At 39.6% G+C, this 21,547-nt stretch overlaps 1 protein-coding gene across 4 annotated transcripts in view; it reads left to right on the top strand.

Moving 5' to 3' along the window:
• grid1a (glutamate receptor, ionotropic, delta 1a) overlaps positions 1–21,547 on the top strand; it is a 270,217-nt gene that overhangs the window by 156,820 nt on the left and 91,850 nt on the right. For all 4 annotated transcript variants that reach the window (XM_020047056.2, XM_020047057.2, XM_010869916.3 and 1 more), the window contains exon 3: positions 17,626–17,910. In XM_020047056.2, the coding sequence (XP_019902615.2) occupies positions 17,626–17,910 (285 nt within the window). The remainder of the gene's footprint in view (positions 1–17,625; positions 17,911–21,547) is intronic.

Raw genomic sequence — 21,547 nt, 5'->3', positions numbered from 1 at the left:
GAAATAAACAGTCCTTTGACCTCCTATGTCACTGTTCATGTCTACATTAGACACTGAGCAACACAATGTGTTCATACTGCAATGGTCTTTAGGGGATATCTGTAGCGAGTGTCCCTCATTACCTAAGGAAGTCGATGGATGACAATTACATTTTTCACTGGTTTTCATTATCAAAAAATGTATAGTCAGCGCAAATCTGGCAACAAGTCTTGTTAATTGCAAATACATTGTAGTAGTGTGAATAGGCCCTCACGGTAGTGACTAGATTACATTTCCATATATTTCCATACTCCTGTTAGCTAAAGAAAAAGAGCCCATTTTCCTGTCTTCCATTGGCTCACCAATGGATTTCAGGTTAAGTTAATTTATTTCAGCTAATCATTTGTCACCAGAGTCAGTGCAGTAGAAGTTGAATGCCCTTTTCTATATCCATGCTGAAAGTCCACAAAAGCAATTTTCAAACACACTTTTCTCCATCAGTTTACCGAGAACTGGAAGTAAACTAATTGGAAGGATGTTAGTGCCATCAACAGCGCCTTTACTTTTTGTTAGGTAGTGGAATTACCTTAATTTCTTTCAACTGTGGACACATACAGTTCTTTAGGCTTTGGTTAAATATATGGCCAAGTGTTGGCAATAAAGTCTGGTACTATTTTTAACAGTTTTAAATCTAGGTTGTTTATACCTTGTGGCTTATCATTATCAATATCAATTCAACACTCCGACTGATGAAATTATAAAACAGATAATTCTGTTTTATAATTGGATTGTCTATGAGGTTTCAATATCTTTTTACTTCCCAGTTTGTCCACAAAAAGTCATTGAAATCATTAACAAAAACAAATCGTTTGTTAAAATGATCCATCAGTTTCACCAATGTTCAAACGTTTTTTTATTTTTTATATTGTTTATAATATAATTCTTTTTTTTCATTAGCTGTAGTCAACCATCTGCTGAGGAGCCTGACTTTGATCATTGATCCAGAAGGCTCAACAGTTCTCACAGTGATTTTCTTGGGTATTTTTGTCAACAATGATTGTAAAAACACTTGCGACAAATGCCACACCTGCATTGTCCTCATGCACAGAAGACTGGCATACAATCTTATTAATTTGTGTGTGATATCTTAATTTTACTGTAAGTCTTGCCTGTGGTGCTTGGCAGTCCTTGTTGTTGGTACAACATTATTGTCACTACAACGAATGGAAACTGGAATTGCTTTTCATTAACGCTCTGCAATATTAGTAAATACATGATCAATACACAATTCCACAGTATACATTTTAGTTGGTTGATAATTTCTGTCAAATTACAGCTATTAGTAACAGTTAAAAGCTGGATGATAACCAAATGATGTTCAGGTCTCCAAAAATGTAAAATTCTCAGATAGAATCAGAGACCTTATCTATCATCTCATATAAATTCTTTCCACCATTGAACATCATTTTAATTATGATCATCTCTGAGCCTTATAGGAATATGGCTATGAATAAATACAGCAACACATCCCCAATATTTGTTCCTGTCTTTTCTACAGTTACTATATCTTTATAATCCTAGAACCATAGTCTCAGAAATTCCTAATATATTAATATTCTGTGATTAGCAACTTGCATGAACTTTGATTCTATGGCTTCTGACATTAATTTGGTTTCGTTAACCCTTTCTTGTGCAGTTTCTATAAAATTAAACTGTTATTATTAGGTTTAATTTCTGATTAACTATTCTTTTTGATGGGCCAGATTTGTGCTGGCTTCTAGTTATGGGGCCTGAAGGGCTAACTAGGGTTGTGCTGGCCTCTCTTTATAGAGCCTGATGGGCTGGGTTGTGTTGGCCTCTTTTTATGGGCCTGATGGGCTAGGTTTGTGCTGGATTCTCTTTATGGGGCCTGGTGGGTTGGGTTGTGTTGGCCCCTCATTATGGGGCCTGGTGGGCTGGGTTGTGCTGGCCTGTCTTTATGGGGCCTGATGGGCTAGCTAGGGTTGCGTTGGTATCTCTTTATGGGGCCTGATGGGCTAGGGTTTTGCTTTTCTCTCTTTAGGGGGCCTGATGGACTGGGTTGTGCTAGTCTCTCTTTATGTAGCCTGATGGGCTGGGTTGTGTTGGCCTCTCTTTATGGGGCCTGATGGGCTAGGGTTTTGCTGGCCTCACTTTATGGGGTCTGATGGGCTGGGTTGTGCTGTTCTCTCTATATGGGCCTGATGGGCAAGCTAGGGTTGTGCTGGACTCTCTTTGTGGGGCATGATGGGCTAGGGTTTTGCTGGCCTCTCTTTATGGGACCTGATGGGCTATGGTAGAGCTGGCCTCTCTTTATGGGGCCTGATGGGCTAGGGCAAAGCTGGCTTCTTTTTATGGGGCCTGTTTGGCCAGGGTTTTTCTGGCCTCTCTTTATGGGGCCTGTTTGGCCAGGGTTTTGCTGACCTCTGGATAGGGACTGATGTGTCAGGGTTGTCCTAGTGCTATGTTATGTTAGTTGTCATGTTGGAACAGGTCTGTGAGAAGTCCTCTTCTTTTGGTTACTATTTTGCCCCTAAGCAAGTTTCTTTTGTTTCCTAGCAAACACCTTGACAACCTGTTTGTTTAAGTGTTCTAGGTCGTACATCAGCTGGGGGTGAATGTCACGGTGGTATGGTAGTTAGACGCTGTGCATGAAAGCACATACTCTAGACAGCTTAGCCCTGTTACTCTGAATAATGTGGAAGGACCCATATCGTCTTGGCAACACGGTGGACATTGTGATTTTTTAATCCTTCATCAGCTCCGCATGCTACTCTGTCCATTGCATATGACCTCATATGTGGACGGAAATGTGCTTAGCTCCAAGTAGCTTGTCACCTGACCAGACCTTTTTCACGAACACATCCGGGGATTAAAATTGATATCTGAGATATTTTCCATTATAGTTACATGTTAACCCTTGTGTTATGTTAACATTTTGGCTTTTAATTTGACAACACTGAAGAAATGACACTTTGGGATGTGTAGATCTTGGGGAGGTCTGGTCATACCTTTCTTTCAAGGCAAATGTGCTGTTGTGAGAAGAGTTGTTCTGGGTCTGGTTATTGACTTCTTGTAATGTGTGTCTATGAGTTCTTGAAGTTCACCATAAGCAGTAAGGGTATGGCTGTTGAGAGATGAGGGTATGGTTGTGAGGGTTGTGGTACGCTTTTCTCTTAGAGTGTGAATGGTGGTATGTCATTATTGTATCAAGTATTTACCTGCTCCCTCTGTAGCCCCTCCCTGATGTCAGATTCTGTTACGGCTTTGCCTTATCCTGTCTCAGGTCTGTCACCTAACCAAAGCTCATTCACCTCTACATACAGTACGGAGAGTCTTCCAAAGACTTGAGTCAGCTGGGACAGGTTGTCACTGTGTAAGCGGTTTGCTTCGATAGGGATTTCTTGGAACAAAGATTTCTAATCAGATATGTCTCCTGATTGAAGTGGAGTTCAAATGCCACTCTCTTTCATGGGTGTTGGCTTGTTTGTTTAGTGATATAGACCCTTATAGCGAATAAGTAAATCTTCTTCATCTTAAATTGTTGTAGGTTTTAAGGGAGTAAGTCGATAATCATGCTCTTGTTAATCAAGATCTGTTGACCATTAGTGATATATTTCTAGAATGGCTATTGTCTAAAGGTTGCAGAATACCTACAGTAGCAGCAGAATGCTCTTTACAGAAAGATCAGATTATTTTCTTAAATTAATGTTTAATCAGAAAACAATGTACCTAAGATTTCCCTCAGCAGTTTTTGTCCAGGATTCTGTTTAGAATGTTCAGAATTATTTTCTGCTAGATCAAACAGAATGGGCCAAACTCTGTTTTCAACAGATGACCCTAAACACTTTTATACTTAATACTTTTAAATATTATACTTGTATTTTAGTGTAATTAACAATGTACATATCAATTCAAATATCCAGAACAATCATAAATCAAGTGTTTTCTGTTTCTGGTTTTGGTTTTATTTTTCTCCCTGAATTCTTCTTAAACATTCCTCCAGATATACTACAAAAACATCCTCGTTCTGTTGCCTTAATCCTTTATTTATCAATATGTCATAGTCCATCAAACTTAGCCTTGTTCTTTCTTGCCAGATGATCAAGGTGCATTAGCTTGGATACTTAGCTTTTCTCAAAACCTCTATATTAAAACATTTCCTTAATTGAAAAATCTATTGATGCCTCCAGATGTGCAGCACTGCATGAATATATTTTACCAAAGTAAAAACATTTTTAGTCAGAGCTCTTGCTAACTGCTGCATTGTAGAAATGACATATATTTCATTGACCAGTCACTAAAAGTCCAGTTTCACCAATTTAACATTCCATTGAAAGACATCAACTTACACTTGACAATGTCTACTTACCTTACTGTAACTGCCCTGGGTCATTGAGATTATATCTGTGCCCCTTATTGGCCCTACAACATAAATAAAACAAATAATTTCTCAGAAAAATTATAGAAATGCTTTGGTTGTAAAAATAATAGAGATCCTGGTGGTGTGTATGTGTGTGTGTGTGTGTGGCGGGGGTGTAACCAATCACATTCCAACTAATGTACAAAGGTTATTTGCCATCACCTAACATCAAGTGAAGTTATTCTAAATAAAGTCAACCAAGGAATGGCTTGCAGAAAGTAAGATTAATGTCTGGAATGGTCCAGTCAGACCTTAGTCCTATTGAAAATCTGTGGACTGATTTAAAGAGGACTGAGCATAGGACTCACAATTCGACTGGGCTTCGACTCTCCTACAAAGAAAAGGGATTAAATTGCAATATCCAGTTTGATAGATCGATAGAAACCTATCCAAATAGGCTTGTGGCTCTAATCCAAGCAAAAGATGCTTCCACAAATCCGCCCCTGAACAAATCCGCTCCCATACTCCCTGTTCGCCCGTGACTACATGGCCACATACCATCATCAAGTATACTGACATAAAAACGGGTCTGAAATAGTCCAACCGCACCAACACTGTGGTGAAGAAGGTACAACCTCAGGCGGCTGAATAAATGTGATATGTCCCCGAGGACCTTAACTAACTTCCCGCCTAGTACAGTAACTGCACCACCCCTGTTTCTGTGGTGAGGTTAGACCAGTGGGGTTTGCCGCTCTTCCTCCAGGGCATTCATATCATATCATCATGAACCTTAGTTAGCTGAGATATTGGCAGTTCATACTGCTGCTATCTAGCATAGACAGTTCAGGAGTATCATAACCATTATAGAGAAAAAAGGTTCTATACACAGGCTGTCTGACTGTTAAACTAACTGCCCATCTGTCCTTTTCTCTGTAGAGCCTTTTGGAAACACACACAAAACATGCACTATACAGTAGGTGATTCATACACACTCATACCATGAAAAGACTCACACACACACACACTCACTGAAGATTCTCACTCAATGTAAACCCGCACACATTTACAATCCCACATATATTTATCACGTCAATGCATGTTAATTATGAACACTGATCTGATCTCAACCATTTCCCAATGCAATTATAGTATTAAAAAGGGATATATTGTAACACCCTCTGTTTAGATGGGTGGATCAAACTTCAATGTTGATTGGTTGAAAGCTGTGATGTATGAAACAGTATACCAGCAGTATGACATCACTTAACGTTTTACTGCTACAATTGCGTGGGTCACTGAATTTTAATAGCAATATGGCGTCTCGTTGGTTTGTGGTACATTGCCAATATCCCAAGGCTAAATGCTGTGTGCAAAGCGTTCCGTGATGTGTCATGCCTAAGAACAACTCTTAACTGTATTATATTGGCCATATACATCCTCATGCCTTATTACTAAAATAAACCACAGCTTTTAGCCAATCAGAATTGAGGATTCAAAACACCCGGTCATTTTACATCAGCATGGTGACTTCCAAGGATTTTGTACTATTGCAATGACATTGAAAAGATAAATTGTCTCATTATAGCTGCTAGGTTGGCTGGAGTCAGGTGTGAGATGCCAAGGTGTTGGATGTGCCAAACTGACAATGTCAACAACATGCTTCCTTGAGCTTACATTTAACGCTGATAGACAGTAATGGTCTTGCCAAGACAGATCCTAATTAGCAAGTCCATTAAGCCACCCAACTCCTCACTTTTATCTGTCAGTAGAAAAGAAAAAACACCCCAGATGTTATATTAATCCTCTTGTTTTGGGAGTGGAAAGCCAACCTGTGGACAGATTTTTGGGTTGGTGATGAATGAGAATGTACACTGGTAAATGCCAAGGTGACCCTTCACTGCATGAACAACATGCTGTCTGGTTTCCTGGTGGTGCTTACTGGAGATGAAGGAAATCCATGGCCACATGTACATAATATGACTCTAAAAATCTGGTCTGTTAATTGGTTCCATGGCTTCATTCACTTTCTCCCTCAAGATTTTGTTTACTACTTTTCAATCAGTGTAGCATTGTGGCTTGTGTTTTCTGTATTTCCTATAGTTTTTTTATAGGGATGGTGGTATTGGAGAGCTTTATAAATAAATACATTCAAATGTATGTAATTTAGCAGATGCTCTTATCCAGGGACTTACAAGTGCATCCATTTTTGGATTTGGGCTCTCTTTGGAGTCAAACCCACGCTGGTATTTCAAGCTCCATGCTTCACCAACTGAGATACAGAGGACCCATGTACATGTGAAATGTATCTTTTAGAACAAATTGTTGTGTTGTGGTGGAGGTTTGTCTTTGTGGTTAACCATTTGAACAGTAGCTACTGTGGCCAATTGGTCGCCGAAAAACACGACTTGAACATGTTAAATGTGATGTCTGAAATAATGTATTAATCAGTTAAATGAAAGAATGCCAAACATTATAAATTTTTGTTGTATAAAAATATGAGATGCTTATATTTCATTTCATAATTGTCTTCACAACTCTTCATGTATTTCTGCCCAAGTAGTTTTTATTTTTATTTGCCTTCTTCGGTGAAGTGGTATGCAGCTAAACGACAAAGCTAGAGAGCACTTCCTCATGCATGAAATTGACAGGAAACTTTATTCTCCTATAGGAAATGACACTGACTCATCTGCAAAGGTTAAGCTTGTGTATGCTTGAGGCACTTTGCACATTTCGCTGCTCTGTCGAAACGGCTGTGGAGCTCAAGCTGCTGTATGGAAAGCATTTTCCTCACAAGTCAAGTACTGTGGAAGTAACAGGCCTATCCAGGATGTCAGTGTTGAGAAGTATGCTTCTACACAGCTATGACTTCCCTGGCGGTGATGGCTTTTCTGTTCCAGTGCTTTGTGACACCATAACAGGAGTGTCCAATGAAGTGTAGGCTGATCCCAATGCCATGTCCAACATGTAACTAAACAACAGATTCTGGACTCCAGACTAACATGTTCCTCTGGTGGCACACACTCATTTTCAATTGTTGGGGTCAGACCATGATTTGGTCACACATAAAAGTATATGAGCATCTCACAATAAAACCACATTTGTCATATAACTTGTCAGACGTGATAGACTACTGAAATGGAATTGGATAAATATTACATTTTCCATTACATGCTCAAACAGAAATGCCTGTTTCAAGATCTTTTGGTATGAAATCTAATTCAGCAGGGATTGGCTCTGCTAGCAGCCTCCGGAATGTTCCGGCACCGGCCTGCATCTTCTCTTGGGGCGACACGGATGCAGATGTTTGCACGTTTGCACCCCAATATGTAGCAGCAAATGACTTGCATTTTAAAACCAGAAAAGGCTCTGCATTTCAAAACCAGTCAATGTAAAATGGTTTACTCTGAGCTCAATATCGAGGATCATGCATTACAAATTACTGAACAGAATGCTGAGACGGTGGCATCGATAGTCCAGGCAAGTCATTGCCTATTTGAATTCCAAGGAAATTGAAACTGCTCACTCTCTACTGTAGCACGTTTGATATGGATTGAGTTAACTCCTTTGCTTCAGTCAACAATCATCTCCTTTGTTTTGCTGATGTTGAGAGAGGTTGTTATATTGACACCACAATGCTAGTTTGCTTTCCTAATCCTTATAGACCATCGCATCTGTATTGGTTATGAGGCCTCTACTACAGTGTTGTTGCAGCAAAAATGATAATTGAGTTCCTGGGTGAACAGGGGTGTGAACTTCCTGTTCGCCCAAGTCGTTGTGTGGAAAATGTGTCCATGTCAACCCTCACAGCCTGAAACTAAGATTATAACGTCTGAATATATGATCAAACAGTTTAAGGTCTGTGATCTTTTGATCTGGGTCATGACAAGCCTCTTAAAGCCCTTCATGATGATACGGGTGAATACATCATTGGCAATTTTCATTAGATCATGTTACCTTGGTTGTATTGGTCACCGGGATGAGGGTAGTCTCTTTCAATGTAGTGGCGACAGCAGCCTGGGACAGGTTATATACAGTATGTCCATAAAGAGCCCTGTCAGCTGGTCAGCACACACTCCGTAGGCTTTGTGAGCACCTTGCATCACCCCTGGAGGGAGAGAACAGCACCTGATCATCCAGAGTCTTCCTTTATGCTTCTTTATTGTCCACCTCAAATATAATATTTCAAGTCATTTCTGTTCAAAAGAAACGTTTAACGTACCACCGTCCGTTACTGTTGAGGATTTTATTTTTCTCTTAATCCAAAAACGATTCCATATTTTCATCGATGAGCTCCGTTTGTGGTATTTATAGTAGCCTTGTACCTCAGCCCTTGTGACTTGCCTGGAGGTCGGAGTTTGATTATATTATCTGTAATTGCTGCTGGGAAGTCAGATGTGTTTGGGTGTTTCAGCAAGCTGTCAGTTTTAGCTAGACCCCTCACAGTGTGAGGCCAGGACAGTTTTATGCACATTCTCAGACATACACTAACTAGGAACTGTTGTGTTTTGCTCCATCTAGAATACCATTTTACTGCAGGCGACTGGAGTTCTATGTAAAATGTAGTTAGACTCATTGCAGCATTATGTGATGTATTGTTCTATTCTGTATGTGCTGTACTAATCTACTGAGCCACCCAGTAAACCTTGTATCTGTTGAAGCCAGTACAGCCGTGTCTCCTTCCTTTAACTGTCAGCGCTGTGCATATGTCGCCCTCCTTTATCCTGAAACATTCTCTTTCTTTCTGCCTCCTCCACTTCCATCTTATCTCTCTTTTGTTCTCTCGTTCCCTCTTCTGTACTGCTCACTTGTATTTTAGTGTCATGAGGCTTTCTTTCAGATACCTGTGTATGCCTGTTTGCATACCTTTTGTTTAGAGACTGTTCCCACAGTATAGTCGTTATAAAAAAGAAAGCATAATTCAATAGCGCAACAAACATTCCTTATTAGCGCAGAAATCAAGGCTCCATCGATGTTATTCTATGGTGCCAGCTTTAGACTAGAAAGTCAAGCGTCTGTCAACTCGAAGGTAGTTCTATAGCAGGGTGATTCTTGAAAATTAGGACAGATTATCTTAATATTAACAACATTTTACTTTGATAAACCGTTATCAGTATCAGCTATCCAATACATACTTTGTGAAACTGTATTATTCTCAACTCCTTCAGGTACCATACATTTTCATATTTTGTACATTTATTGTTCAACAAGTTTTTAGGGCTAATTTAATTAGCCTTTTGGCATGTTTATCTAGTTTCAGAACATGGGCCATGTAACAATTTTTTAAACTATTACTGAGTTATATTTCAGACAAAGGAAATCAGTCAGTTGAAGCTTTAATCTATGGATTTCATATGACTTGTTCAGTGTAATTATTACCAGTTTTTTAAGTAAACACTTTTTTTCACATTGAGATCCTTTGCTCATAACATTTCCAGAAATATAGCAGACATTAATATCAATGATATTAAAAACAAATTTAAAATATAAAAAACAATATCATTCATTTTAGTCCTTCTGAATTTACATTGTAAGATGAATTGCAAAGCACTTTCTTATTTTTTCAACTATATATATATATATATATATATATATATATATATATATATATATTTTTTTTTTTTTTTAATGAGATATTCAGGCACTACTGGGATATTCAGGAGGTCTATTTTCAACCTTATGAACTTATGTATGGTATAGTGATACAAGAGACTCACTATCCCTACTGTTGAGTGGTAGCATATTAGCTATGGAGGAAATAAATAATAATAATGATATATACCTGTAGCCAGTGCCTTGCACCATGCCTAGCCACACTATTGAAATTCAGATGAAAAAGGTGGAACCTTTTTAATGTCAATGGTTTCATTTGGTATGTCAGAAGTCTTGTGTCCTTGACTACTCCAATTGGCCTTCCAACACATCCCTACTTAACTTCCACAACAGCTTACCTGTTGCGTAGAATTGGCTTTGACCTTCTCTGTCTCTCATTCTTATCTTTCATCCATTTCACTTTTTTCTCTCTTCCCCTCTCCCATATCCATCTCTGAATCTGTCATCTCCTGTGTCCATCCCCCTTCTCTCTCCTCTCTATCACCATTTCTTTGTAGTCGAATCTCATGTTAGTGGGTGCGATGTGAGTGGACTAACCCTCTTGCAAGCTCTCCCGAAAAACTCTGTTTCATTTAAGCTTAAGGTCACTTCTTCAGTAAGAGGCAGCTTGCTAGCTGGGATCAGCTGTATTAATCTAGCTGCAGAGGAACTAAGACCTCAAAACATCCCGTATTTGCCATGTTTACGCTGCATTTAGCATAGAGGTAACCTAAACACAAAACACTCTCTATAACTTCCTAAGTCCCTGAATAGGTTTGTAGTATTTCACATGCAAGACATGTCATCTTTGCTCCCAAAAACCTTGAGTTTACTGTAATTCTAGCCCTGATCAAAAATTTTAACTAATGCATGCAATGCATTTAATCCAACTAGGGCAAATCGATTACTCTGAAGGTACTATCATCATTTTCAAAAGTTCAGGGTATTATTTCATCACAGTGTGGAAACATCATCTATAAAAAATTTAAATTCTATGTTAGAGAGGGATAACTCCTTTTCAAATAGATGGATCAGATCAATTACTGTTTTTCAATAAGCAATGAATCTTTAGTGTGAATGTCTAAGCAAAAATGTTTTTATTTTCTTCAGAGGAATTCTCTTTTTAAATGTTCATCACCATAGGTTGGTATGTTTAGATCTAGTTTGCTTGAAAACCAGCCATTAATCCCGTTAAAGAGACAATACCGTTACCAAAAATTATTACCACCGTTAAAACTGTCAATTTTTCTATATACTGTATACCTGTCGTGTACTAAGTTGTTCAAAGCTATTTATCTGAGAAGTGTTTAATTTTTTGAGAAAATAAAACACTAACATGAAAGAAAACACAAAGATATATTAATACAATAAAAAGTAACAAAAGCATTTTATGTGTCCTCCATTGGAATGCAAAACTGAAGCAATTTGCTTAAGTAGACCTTTTCAAGGCATGGTGCATTCTTCCAAGCTTCTTGTAGGATTTACCATAACTCTTCTTTTGACTTTTGCTGCATTTTAACATTTGTTCCCTGTCCACAGCTTCAATTATTTAAGATTGGGGGTCTGAGGTGGCCAATCTAATCCTAAAGTGTTTTATCTGCAGACTTCCACTCTAATTAGGTCTTAATCTTCTTTGCAGAGCGTTTGGGGTTATTATCGTGCTGAAAGACATATTGTTTGCCAGGCTGTCAAAGGTCACATTGTCTTTTAAGGCTTCCTTTCACGGGCAAATTCGTGTACTTTGGTGCCAGATACTATGCAAGCACTTCAACAGATTTCCTTCTGTCCCTCAATGACGTAACCTGGAACTATTGTTTATCAGATGCAAACAAACTTTTGGGGGTTCTATTGGTTTCCACTTGCCCAAATTATGTTGGATAACGAAAGACAGTTTGCGAATACACTTACGCATAAAAAATGTAGGAACAACAATACCAATAACTTACTTCATTTTGGAAATTACCTTCAACTACTGTAGAACAACTTTAACAAAAAACATTGTACTTATGCTGCATGTCGGCCATCCTAAAAAGCCAGCCAGGAACCCCACCTCTCAGGCTAAAGGTACCCCGGTCAATCCTGACCTCAGTGATCTATCCACTCTTGGTTGCACACTGACTTTTTAATGCTGATTTTGCATTCTGGGGGGTCCTAGGTCCAGGTTCGGCAATCCAGTCTGTGTGGCTTCGGAGGGCTTTTGAGTCAGTTTTCTTCTTGTTTCTTCTTACAAAATATATTCCTCCATACCCTACCTCTAGGAAGACCTCCACCCCCCTCCTGTGTCGGGTGGGGCTGGTGTCTCCAGGGTGACTTTGCACCCCAGTGCACTTTTTTCTCCACAGGATGTTCTACGTCTTGTAGGAGCCCAACCGTCGACCTTTCCTCTTTTCATCTCCCCCGTTGCGTCTGATGTCCAACATCGGTGACATGCCTTGTGTCCTATGTGTGGCCCGCACAGCTCTATGCCAGGACCAACTAGGGAAGACTGTACCCATGTCACATCACAGCAGACAGCAAGTGTTGACCATCCGAGGGCACTTTCACTATAAAGGGCATGTAACAGCATCCTGGTCATAAACTGTAAGTGTTGGTTCATTTGAATGTTTGCTTTGGGCTGAGTTGGCACCTCATGTGTGCACACCTCCGTAGGCCGCCTGCCGTTGGCCACCACGGTCAGTGTCCTTGCCTCTCCGATTGTACTGTCCCCTGGTGTTGTACTGAGTGACCAGCAAGAGATGTTGGGTAATGAATATAACTTTGGTTCCACGAGGGAGTTAACAACATGCTATGCCTCAGGCGGCCTACAAATTTTGAGTCATGGTAAACAATGGGGCCTGAATCAGTGTGGTCAGGATTGAGACCTTAGCTGGCTCAAAACCAGTTTGACTTTAAGGGATGATTGAGTATCGGTTTAGGTTTGTGGGCATAAAAGTGCACTCTACCCTAATGTAGCATATTTTTCCCTTCTTTAGGGACCCAAGGTTATATTCATAACCCAAAGTTTTTCCTATTTAAAATTACGGTTATGGTTTATGTATCCTTCCCATTGAATAACCAATGGATCACATTTGTGACGGTTGGGACCATGAGTAAATTTGCAATCTTTTCAGCTGGTTTATTCATCTGTTGATCTGGCTCATCGGTCATATTACAGCAAGACACTTTTTACCAATACAATTATCCCTATGAAATGCAGTCTTAAATTCAGTCACTGATTATCTTAGCAACATCTTTCTGAATCCTCTTCATTGTGGAGAGACAGTAAATTAGATAATCTTATATATACTGTGACATTCTTTAGAAAGCCAGATTAATACGATTTTAACACAGTAGCACATTCTCCGTCCCCATTGTTTTTCAAAGCTCATTCATTGCAATGGCTTGTTCTGAAAAAGTTGTATAAAATGTCCCCTGTTACTGCATGGATGTATAATAATTTGCCACCTTCCAATCTGTGCATCTAAAAGTGCTTTGAAGTGACAATAACATCTACAGGGAAATGTCTGCCTCGGAACAATCTTAATTGTTGAGCAGCCTGTAATCCACCAGACAAATGCTTATTTAATGTTTTCAATTAAATGTTGGGAACATAAGACAATTTACCCCATAAATCCACAGATTCCTATGGCATTGTGGAAAAAACGACAGCCATAAAAGTCCCCTTCCTCATTGCATGGAGGCCCATGAGGTGTTAGGAGGCTCGAGTGTGCATCGGCTCTCAAAAACAAAGTTGAAGAGATGCCTGTCAAACACAGGCGTCTATCAAGCCAACGTCGACAAAATGAAGTGCAATTAACTTAAACATGCTTATTCGTGTTATGTTCCATGAACTGTCTCAAATGTTGTACCAAATTAAGTTCAATGTAAGAACACTGTAGTTTAAATAGAGACAACTTTGATTCGGGTGAAGACCACAAAGAGATCTGTATTCATTATGAATACACAGCTTGTGGCCCTCACCCCAGGGATGATGCTCTCTAAACTGGAGTAGTTTGCAGGTCCACATAAGCACATCCATGTTATGTGTTTTAACTGCTGTCACTACACATACACATTTTATTTTCGCTATGTTTTGTAATTGCTTGTTTCAAAGTGACTTGGAGATTAAAATGTTAACAAATTAAACTAAATGTGACCATTTCACATGTAAAAACAAGGCACCACTTCCATGAAGAGCGTGAGTAACAACCAGGGTTGACAAATAAGCCAAACCTCCTAACATCAGTTGTAACTAGGCACAGCCTGTCATTAGCAGTCATGTTCAATTCCGTATTCAATCCCAGGTTATTACCTAGCTCAAAAAGTATACAGAATCATATCAATGTACAACCCCATTTCCAAAAAAGCTGGGACAAAATGCAAATAAAAGTACAATGATGTGCAAATAATTTATCCCTACATGTAATTCAGTACAAAGACAACATATCAAATGTTGAAACTGAGAAATTGTATTTTTGGGGGAAAGATTCATGCCCATTTTACATTTGATGCCAACAACATGTTTCAAAAAAGTTGGGACTGAGGCATGTTTATCACTGTGTTGCAGTTTTTAATGCAGTGCTGCCCGAGGGGCCCAAATATCGAGGCCATCCAATATTGGTTGTTGGCCTTGTCCCTTGCGTACAGAGATTTCTCCAGATTCTCTGAATCTTTTAATTATATTATGTACCGTAGATGATGAGATCCCCAAAGTATTTTTTACGTTGAGAAACATTATTCTTCAATTGCAAATAAACACATACTACCCTGCCCAGAGAAATATATTTAAGACATTTTCTTATGGCTAAGACCTTTGTACAGTACTGTTGTAGTGTTACCACAGTACGGTGAAGAAGTTATGTCATCTCTTAGGGCTAAAGTCTGCATCTCATTTATGGACAAGCATGGACAAGCCCCTATTGGGATTCAAACTTATATTGACCATAACATCACAGTGAAATAGATCACATTAGTAGAAAACTCTGTGCTTCAATGGATCACAATACCACCCTGTGCTAGCAGCGGGTATTAATCAAGACTACAACACTGAGTCTTTTACTTTTAAACAGTTTGAATACAAACGTTAATGTTATATAAGCTTCCTTTTACTATCATAGGAAATGGATGTTAAATGAATGAACAAAACTTGTATGTTGATTATATACTGCACCTTTGTCTTTCCTTTCTAAAAAAAGGAAAGCATTCAATTTGCAGTGGTCTCTTTTTTGGAAAGGAAAGAAAATGGTGCAGTGGTCTCTTAATTTCTTCTGGAGCTGTAGTTGAAAAAAACATTTTGAATATTGTCTGACGTTAGTAGCAAAGTTCAGATTTTCCATGCAAGTGTAATGACCATAACACTGGAATCTCCCTCCTGAGATTTCTTCAGGTTTCATGTGCATCTCCCTCATTGTCCCTCCTCACTCACCCAATTTCTGACACTCCTTTTTCTCTCTCTCATCCTGATTTGCTACTTTCATTTCCTCTCACTCGTCCACGTCTTTGCCTCCACAATACTCCCTATATTTCCAACATCTCGTTACTGTCTTTACTTGCCCCAGTGCTACTGAATTACAGGGGCTTAATCTAGTTCTGTGCTTGGAGTCGGCAGATACATTTCCTATTTGGCACATTAATAGTCCCCCCACACCACCATCCCAGTATGACTCTATCCACAGCCTCTACTTCCTCATCCTTGGCCTCTTGTTGCTTCCTCGTGCCCCCTTTTCCTCTGCCCCATCCCTGTGTGCTGCTTGGTGGATTCAATTAATGATCTTTCTGACTTTAGCTGTGCTGAATTTGTCTAGCTGAAGCTTCTTTCTCCTTTCGTTATATGAAACCCATTCTTTTTGCCAATTCTTCCATCTGTAACCTTCTGTTAAACTCAACTTAGTTTAGCTTCATTGCAAGTGCCTGCTGCACTGAAACGTTAAGTCTACGTTCGCTATCTCCATTAATGAACTTGGTTATTGTCACAGCAAGAATACAATTAATTGCAATTGCATTTAAACATGATCGACGTGTCATGGTACGGTGAGCAGCAGCGCCAGCGTTCCGTGCACCCTCAGTTCCCGTCACTCATGAACACATCCCGGACTTGTTTTGCGTCACATGTCTTTAATCATGCACGCCAGGTCCCTATCACGTAGTTTGTAAGTGTTTAAATGTTTCCCCTCTGCTCCCCGCATTTGTGGATCATCATCATTGTTGTTGTAGTTTGATGTGTCGTCGTATAAATGTAAGTTTATATTATAACCATTGTATACCTTCATTTTGCTGCTTAAGTCAGCCCTTTCTTTTGTTGTTTGGTCGCGCTCGGTATTTTGTTTATTAAAGCTGAAATCGACCTCATTCCGCCTGCGCCTGGTTCCTTACTCCCGCAACGCACGACACGACGTATGCTACATATTTACAATACTTTGTTGAAGCACCTTTTATTACAGCACTCAGTCTTTTTGGGTAGGAGTCTATTAGCATGGCACATCTTGATGTGGCAATATATTAAAACATTTTCACTGTGGCTATGGTGCTCTTTAGGTGAACATGAGTTTGAATGTGATTGGTTAATTCTGAACACAGCCACATCCTCAGTTATAAGAGGGTGTGCACACTTTTGCAACCAGTTTATTGTAAGGTTTTCATTTTTCTCCCTCAAAGATTTCAGTTAGTTTTTCAATTGAATTGTTCACATTATAGGTCACATTAAAAGTGGAAACATTTCTAACATGATTTATCTTTGTCTCATTCTTTTACATCACCAAAACCTGGCATTTTAACAGGGGTGTGTAGACTTTTTATATCCACTGTAGGTTTCAGGGTTACTGTAGTTGCAAAGTTGTTCATAAGCCAGAATGTTAAAGGTGCCTTATTAAGACTAAATCAGAGTTCTTTGTAAAATATGTATCCATTATTGTGCTTTGTGAGAGGATTTCTGAAGATTTACAGCTTTAACTGTGCTGAAGACCATACAACATAGCTTTAACAACATTCAACATGCCTGATTTGACCTAGATGCTTGTTCAAGCCTTATTCAAAATGCACACAGACCTTTCAAGATTTAATAAATAGGTCTTGACCTGACTTTAAAGATGCATAGTATGGATGTTTTTGTTGTTGTTGGATGAATCACTCCCCGATTGCTAAACAAGCTAACTGGAATTATAACTTTTATAAGCTATCTAGAAAAAACTATCAAATGTGCAGCCGCAGTGCTTCGTAGAAATAAAAAATGTAACAGAGAATCAGCCTAAAAAACACACGTTTCATGCTGGTTCAATCACAATTCCCATAGTAGAGGAAATGTTGATAGTGTCAACTAATTCTCAAATCTCTAACAAAGTATAGTGAAGTTCGGTCTGGTGCGTGTCTCTATATTTATGCGGGTGCCGGCAGTCCTGGGAACGCTGCTCCCACCCACACAGCTGATAGGAACCATTGCACCTATCATAATTTCTAAAGAAAAACACTATAATACTTCTCTTCCCAGTTGATACAGTAGTTTGACCTTTGAAGATGTAGCATTTTTGTTACCTATATATTTTCTTTATTGAACAGCTTTTTCTCAACAAACAGAAAATATTACTTAAATGTGACAATTATTAATTCTCTGTGCTCAGTTGTCTTGCTAGATTGTATGATTTAAAAAAAAAATGTTTTTTATTCTTTCTTATAATTCTCTTTTTCTTGTCCTTGTTCCTTAGCCTGTGAGCTGATGAACCAGGGCATCCTGGCTCTGGTCACATCTACAGGCTGCGCAGCTGCCAACGCCCTTCAGTCCCTGACTGATGCCATGCACATACCCCACCTGTTCATCCAAAGGAACGGCAAGGGCTCGCCGCGCACAGCATGCCACCTCAACCCGAGCCCCGATGGGGAGAGCTACACCCTGGCTGCCCGGCCGCCTGTCCGCCTCAATGACGTCATGCTGACCTTGGTCACTGAGCTGCGCTGGCAGAAGTTCATCGTCTTCTATGATGCGGACTACGGTGAGAGGGGGAAAAGGGATGTTTTGGAGGGGTGAGTGGGGTTTGCCGGGTGGATGTGTGGAAAAAAGTGATACTGCGTGACCATTCGTTTTGTTCAGAGTTTTTGTATGTGGGACTGTGAAAATATTTCCAGATGGTATGGTTGATTACCTTAATTTGGATAGCAAACCAGCAGTATTCTGTGAAATAACATGTTTGTTCTTGGAAGTATATTGTTCTGTTGGACATGATAGAAAGCTGATAGCTAGCATGATATCTGTTCCGGCAAACTTTGAGTCATCAGTGATTTGGGGAATGGCTCTTGAAACTTTCTTCAACATGGTCCAGAGACATGAATGGCATGCATTACCTGTGTACTTGTATACTTTTGTTATTTCTTATATAATGTTTTGTGTTGACACCAGAAAAAAATGCTGCAGCTTTTAGAAGTAGCTAATGAAAAATTTTATTTAACCCTTTTGACTCTGGGTTAGTGGGTAAAGAATTACTCAGTAAAATATAGACTTGGATGTGAAAATTATGTGCTATCCCTTTAAATGTATGTTTGTGAATCGCAAAGATCCAATTGTTGTTGTCTGCCTCAGATCCCTTTGTGCTCATTAATATGTTCTGTTTACAATGAATGATAACATCTGAACTGTAGATTGTATTTTAATTTCTGGTATGAATTTCTGCTACAATGGCTTTAATTACAGTTCTCTCCATTCATGTCTTTAAGGTGCCACTGAAGCAAAGACTAAATATTATTCCTTGTCTACATAAGTAAATCATTGCAATGAAATCACAATATAAGCTGTCATAGCTTCAGGTTCTCATTATGTTTTTAAAATAATATCATTAATAAATCACATCACAGCTCCCATTGATAATATTTCAGTGAGCAGTAACATTTATAAAACAATGCATATAAAGGCTTGGTATAGCATACATAAAAGCTTCATAAACACTAGATACATGCTTAACAAGTAATCTCTTCCTGTATGCCATACTCTATGAATGGTGTTCATTAAAGGGTGATGTAACAATTGGAACATTAATATGATATGACACAAGTTCTTCAACCCTGACTAAATGAATAAGATTTGCAAACATATTTTAGTCAGTTGTCTCTTGGGTGAGACTGACTGTTGACATCACATTCTTTTATCCATAGTGTCTTCATGTTTTTTTTTTGCTGTGTTCATTTCACAAAAACATCAGACATTCTTCAACCATCTGGGCTTCAAATGAGTACAACACAGTCTGAATAGGGTCCCTGGAACACAAGGAAGGTTTGGTACCTTTTCTGTAAAAATAAATAAATGAAAATGGATATGAAAGCCCATTACTGCTATGATATACACTACACCAATCAGCCATAACATTATAACCATTTACAGATTAAATGAATAACACTTATAATCTCATCATCATGTCTTGTCAGTGTGTGAGATATATTAGGACATTCTGCCCTCAAAGTTGATGTGTTAGAAGCAGGAAAAATGGGCAAGCGTATAAGAGTCTGAGCAACTTTGACCAGGCTAGATGACTGGATCAGAGCATCTCCAAAACTGCAGCCCTTGTGTGGTAAACACAGTCTGCCCTGGTTAGTACCTATTAAAAGTGGTCCAAGGAAGGAAAAGCGGTGAACCGGCGACAGGGTCATGGGCAGCCAAGGCTCACTGATGCACATGGTGAGTGAAGGCTGGCCCGTGTGGTCTGATCCAACAGACGAGCTAAAGTAGCTCAAATTGATGAAAAAGTTAATGCTGGTACTGATTGAAAGGTGTCAGAACAAACAGTGCATCACAGTTTGTTGCGTATGGGGCTGCATAGTCACAAACCAGTCTGGGTACCCATGCTGACCCCTGTCCACTGCTGAAAGCACCTACAATGGGCAGGTGAGCATCAGAACTGGACCACGGAGCAATGGAAGAAGTTGGCCTGGTCTGATGAGTCACGTTTCCTTTTACATCACCTGGATGGCCGGGTGCATGTGCATCGCTTACCTGGAGAACACATGGCACCAGGATGCACTATGGAAAGAAGGCAAGCCAGTGGAGGCAGTGTGATGCTTTGGGCAATGTTCTGCTGGGAAACCTTGGGTCCTGCCATTCATGTGGATGTTACTTTGACATGTACCACCTACCTGAGCATTGTTACAGACCATGTGCACCCTTTCATGGCAACGGTATTCCCTGATGGCATTGGCCTCTTTCAGCAGGATAATGCTCCCTGCCAAAAAGCAAACATCTTTTCAGGAATGGTTTGAGGAACACAACAACGATTTCAACGTGTTGACTTGGCATATTCCCCAGATCTCAATCCAATCAAGCATCTGTGGGATGTGCTGGATAAACAAGTCCAATCCATGGAGGCCCCACCTCACAACTCACAGGAATTAAAGGATCTGCTGCGAACGTCTTGGTGCCAGATACCACAGCACACCTTCAGAGGTCTAGTGGAGTCCATGTCCATGTCCTTAATCATTTACTTTTGTCAAAGAATCCTTGCAGACCATCTGCATTCTTGTTATCTTGCAGTCCTTTGACTTTCAAGTTGTGAATTTGTAGTCTGAAGAGATTTGATCCCATGCTTCCTGAAGCACCTCCCACAATCTTGATTGGCTTGATGGGCACATCTTACGTACCATTTGGTCAGGCTGCTTCCCCAACAGCTCAACTGGGTTCAGATCCAGTGACTGTGCTTGCCACCCATTTTTAGATAGCATACCAGCTGACTGCTTCTTCCCATATAGCTCTTGCATAGTTTTTGAGCTCTGCTTTGGGTCCAGTAGTAGGAGAAAATAGGCACCAATCAAATACCGTCCACAGGGTATGACATGGTGTGGCAAAATGGAGTGATTGCCTTCCTTCATCAAGATCCCTTTTTTTCTGTACAAATCTCCCCATGATCAAAGCACCCACAGACAATCACATTCCCTCCACCATGTTTTACAGACGGCTTCAAGCACTTCTCCAGCATATTTGTATTTGGTCTGCATCTGTTGAATGTTCTTATTGGTGATTTGTACATCTCAAACTTTCATCAATTCATAGCACTTTTTTCCCATCTTCCTTTGTCCAGTCTTTGTGTTCTTATTTTTATTGGCCAGTCTTGAGATATGTTTTTTTTTTTTGTGCAACTTTACGTAGAAGGCCAACATCCCAGAGTTGCCTCTTTACTGTTGATGTTGAGTGTTTTTTTCAGGTACTTTTTAATGAAGCTGCCCATTGAGGACCTGTGAGGTGTTTGTTTCTCAAACTAGACATTCTAATGTATTTGTCCTCTAGCTCAGTTGTGGGCCTCCCACTGCTCTTTCTATTCTGGTTAGATCCAGGGCCGTACAAAATACTTTTGAACGCATTCTATCCTCTCCTTTGCTTGTAGTGAAGTGGCTTTGAGAAATAAAAAAGTATTTGGGGGAGTTCCTGCAGTGACCCACGTAAAGATGTGCTTACATTTGACTTTTTACATTGACCAAGAGACAGTTTAGAGGGCATGTTGTACTGGATCCATACTCTTTCAAAAGGCGAAATGTCCCTGTTGGGTTGATGCATGATAATAAAAAAACAGTTGTCTGTTCAGTGGAAGTTAGTCAGGTCACTTTGGTAATCTGTCTTCAGTCATTCAGGACTAGATTGTTTGCTGGTTCCAG

The sequence above is a fragment of the Esox lucius genome, chromosome 6, assembly GCF_011004845.1.
Source record: "Esox lucius isolate fEsoLuc1 chromosome 6, fEsoLuc1.pri, whole genome shotgun sequence".
NCBI lineage: Eukaryota > Metazoa > Chordata > Actinopteri > Esociformes > Esocidae > Esox > Esox lucius.
The sequence above is the reverse complement of the archived record's forward strand: the minus strand, read 5'-3'. Positions and strand labels throughout refer to the sequence as shown.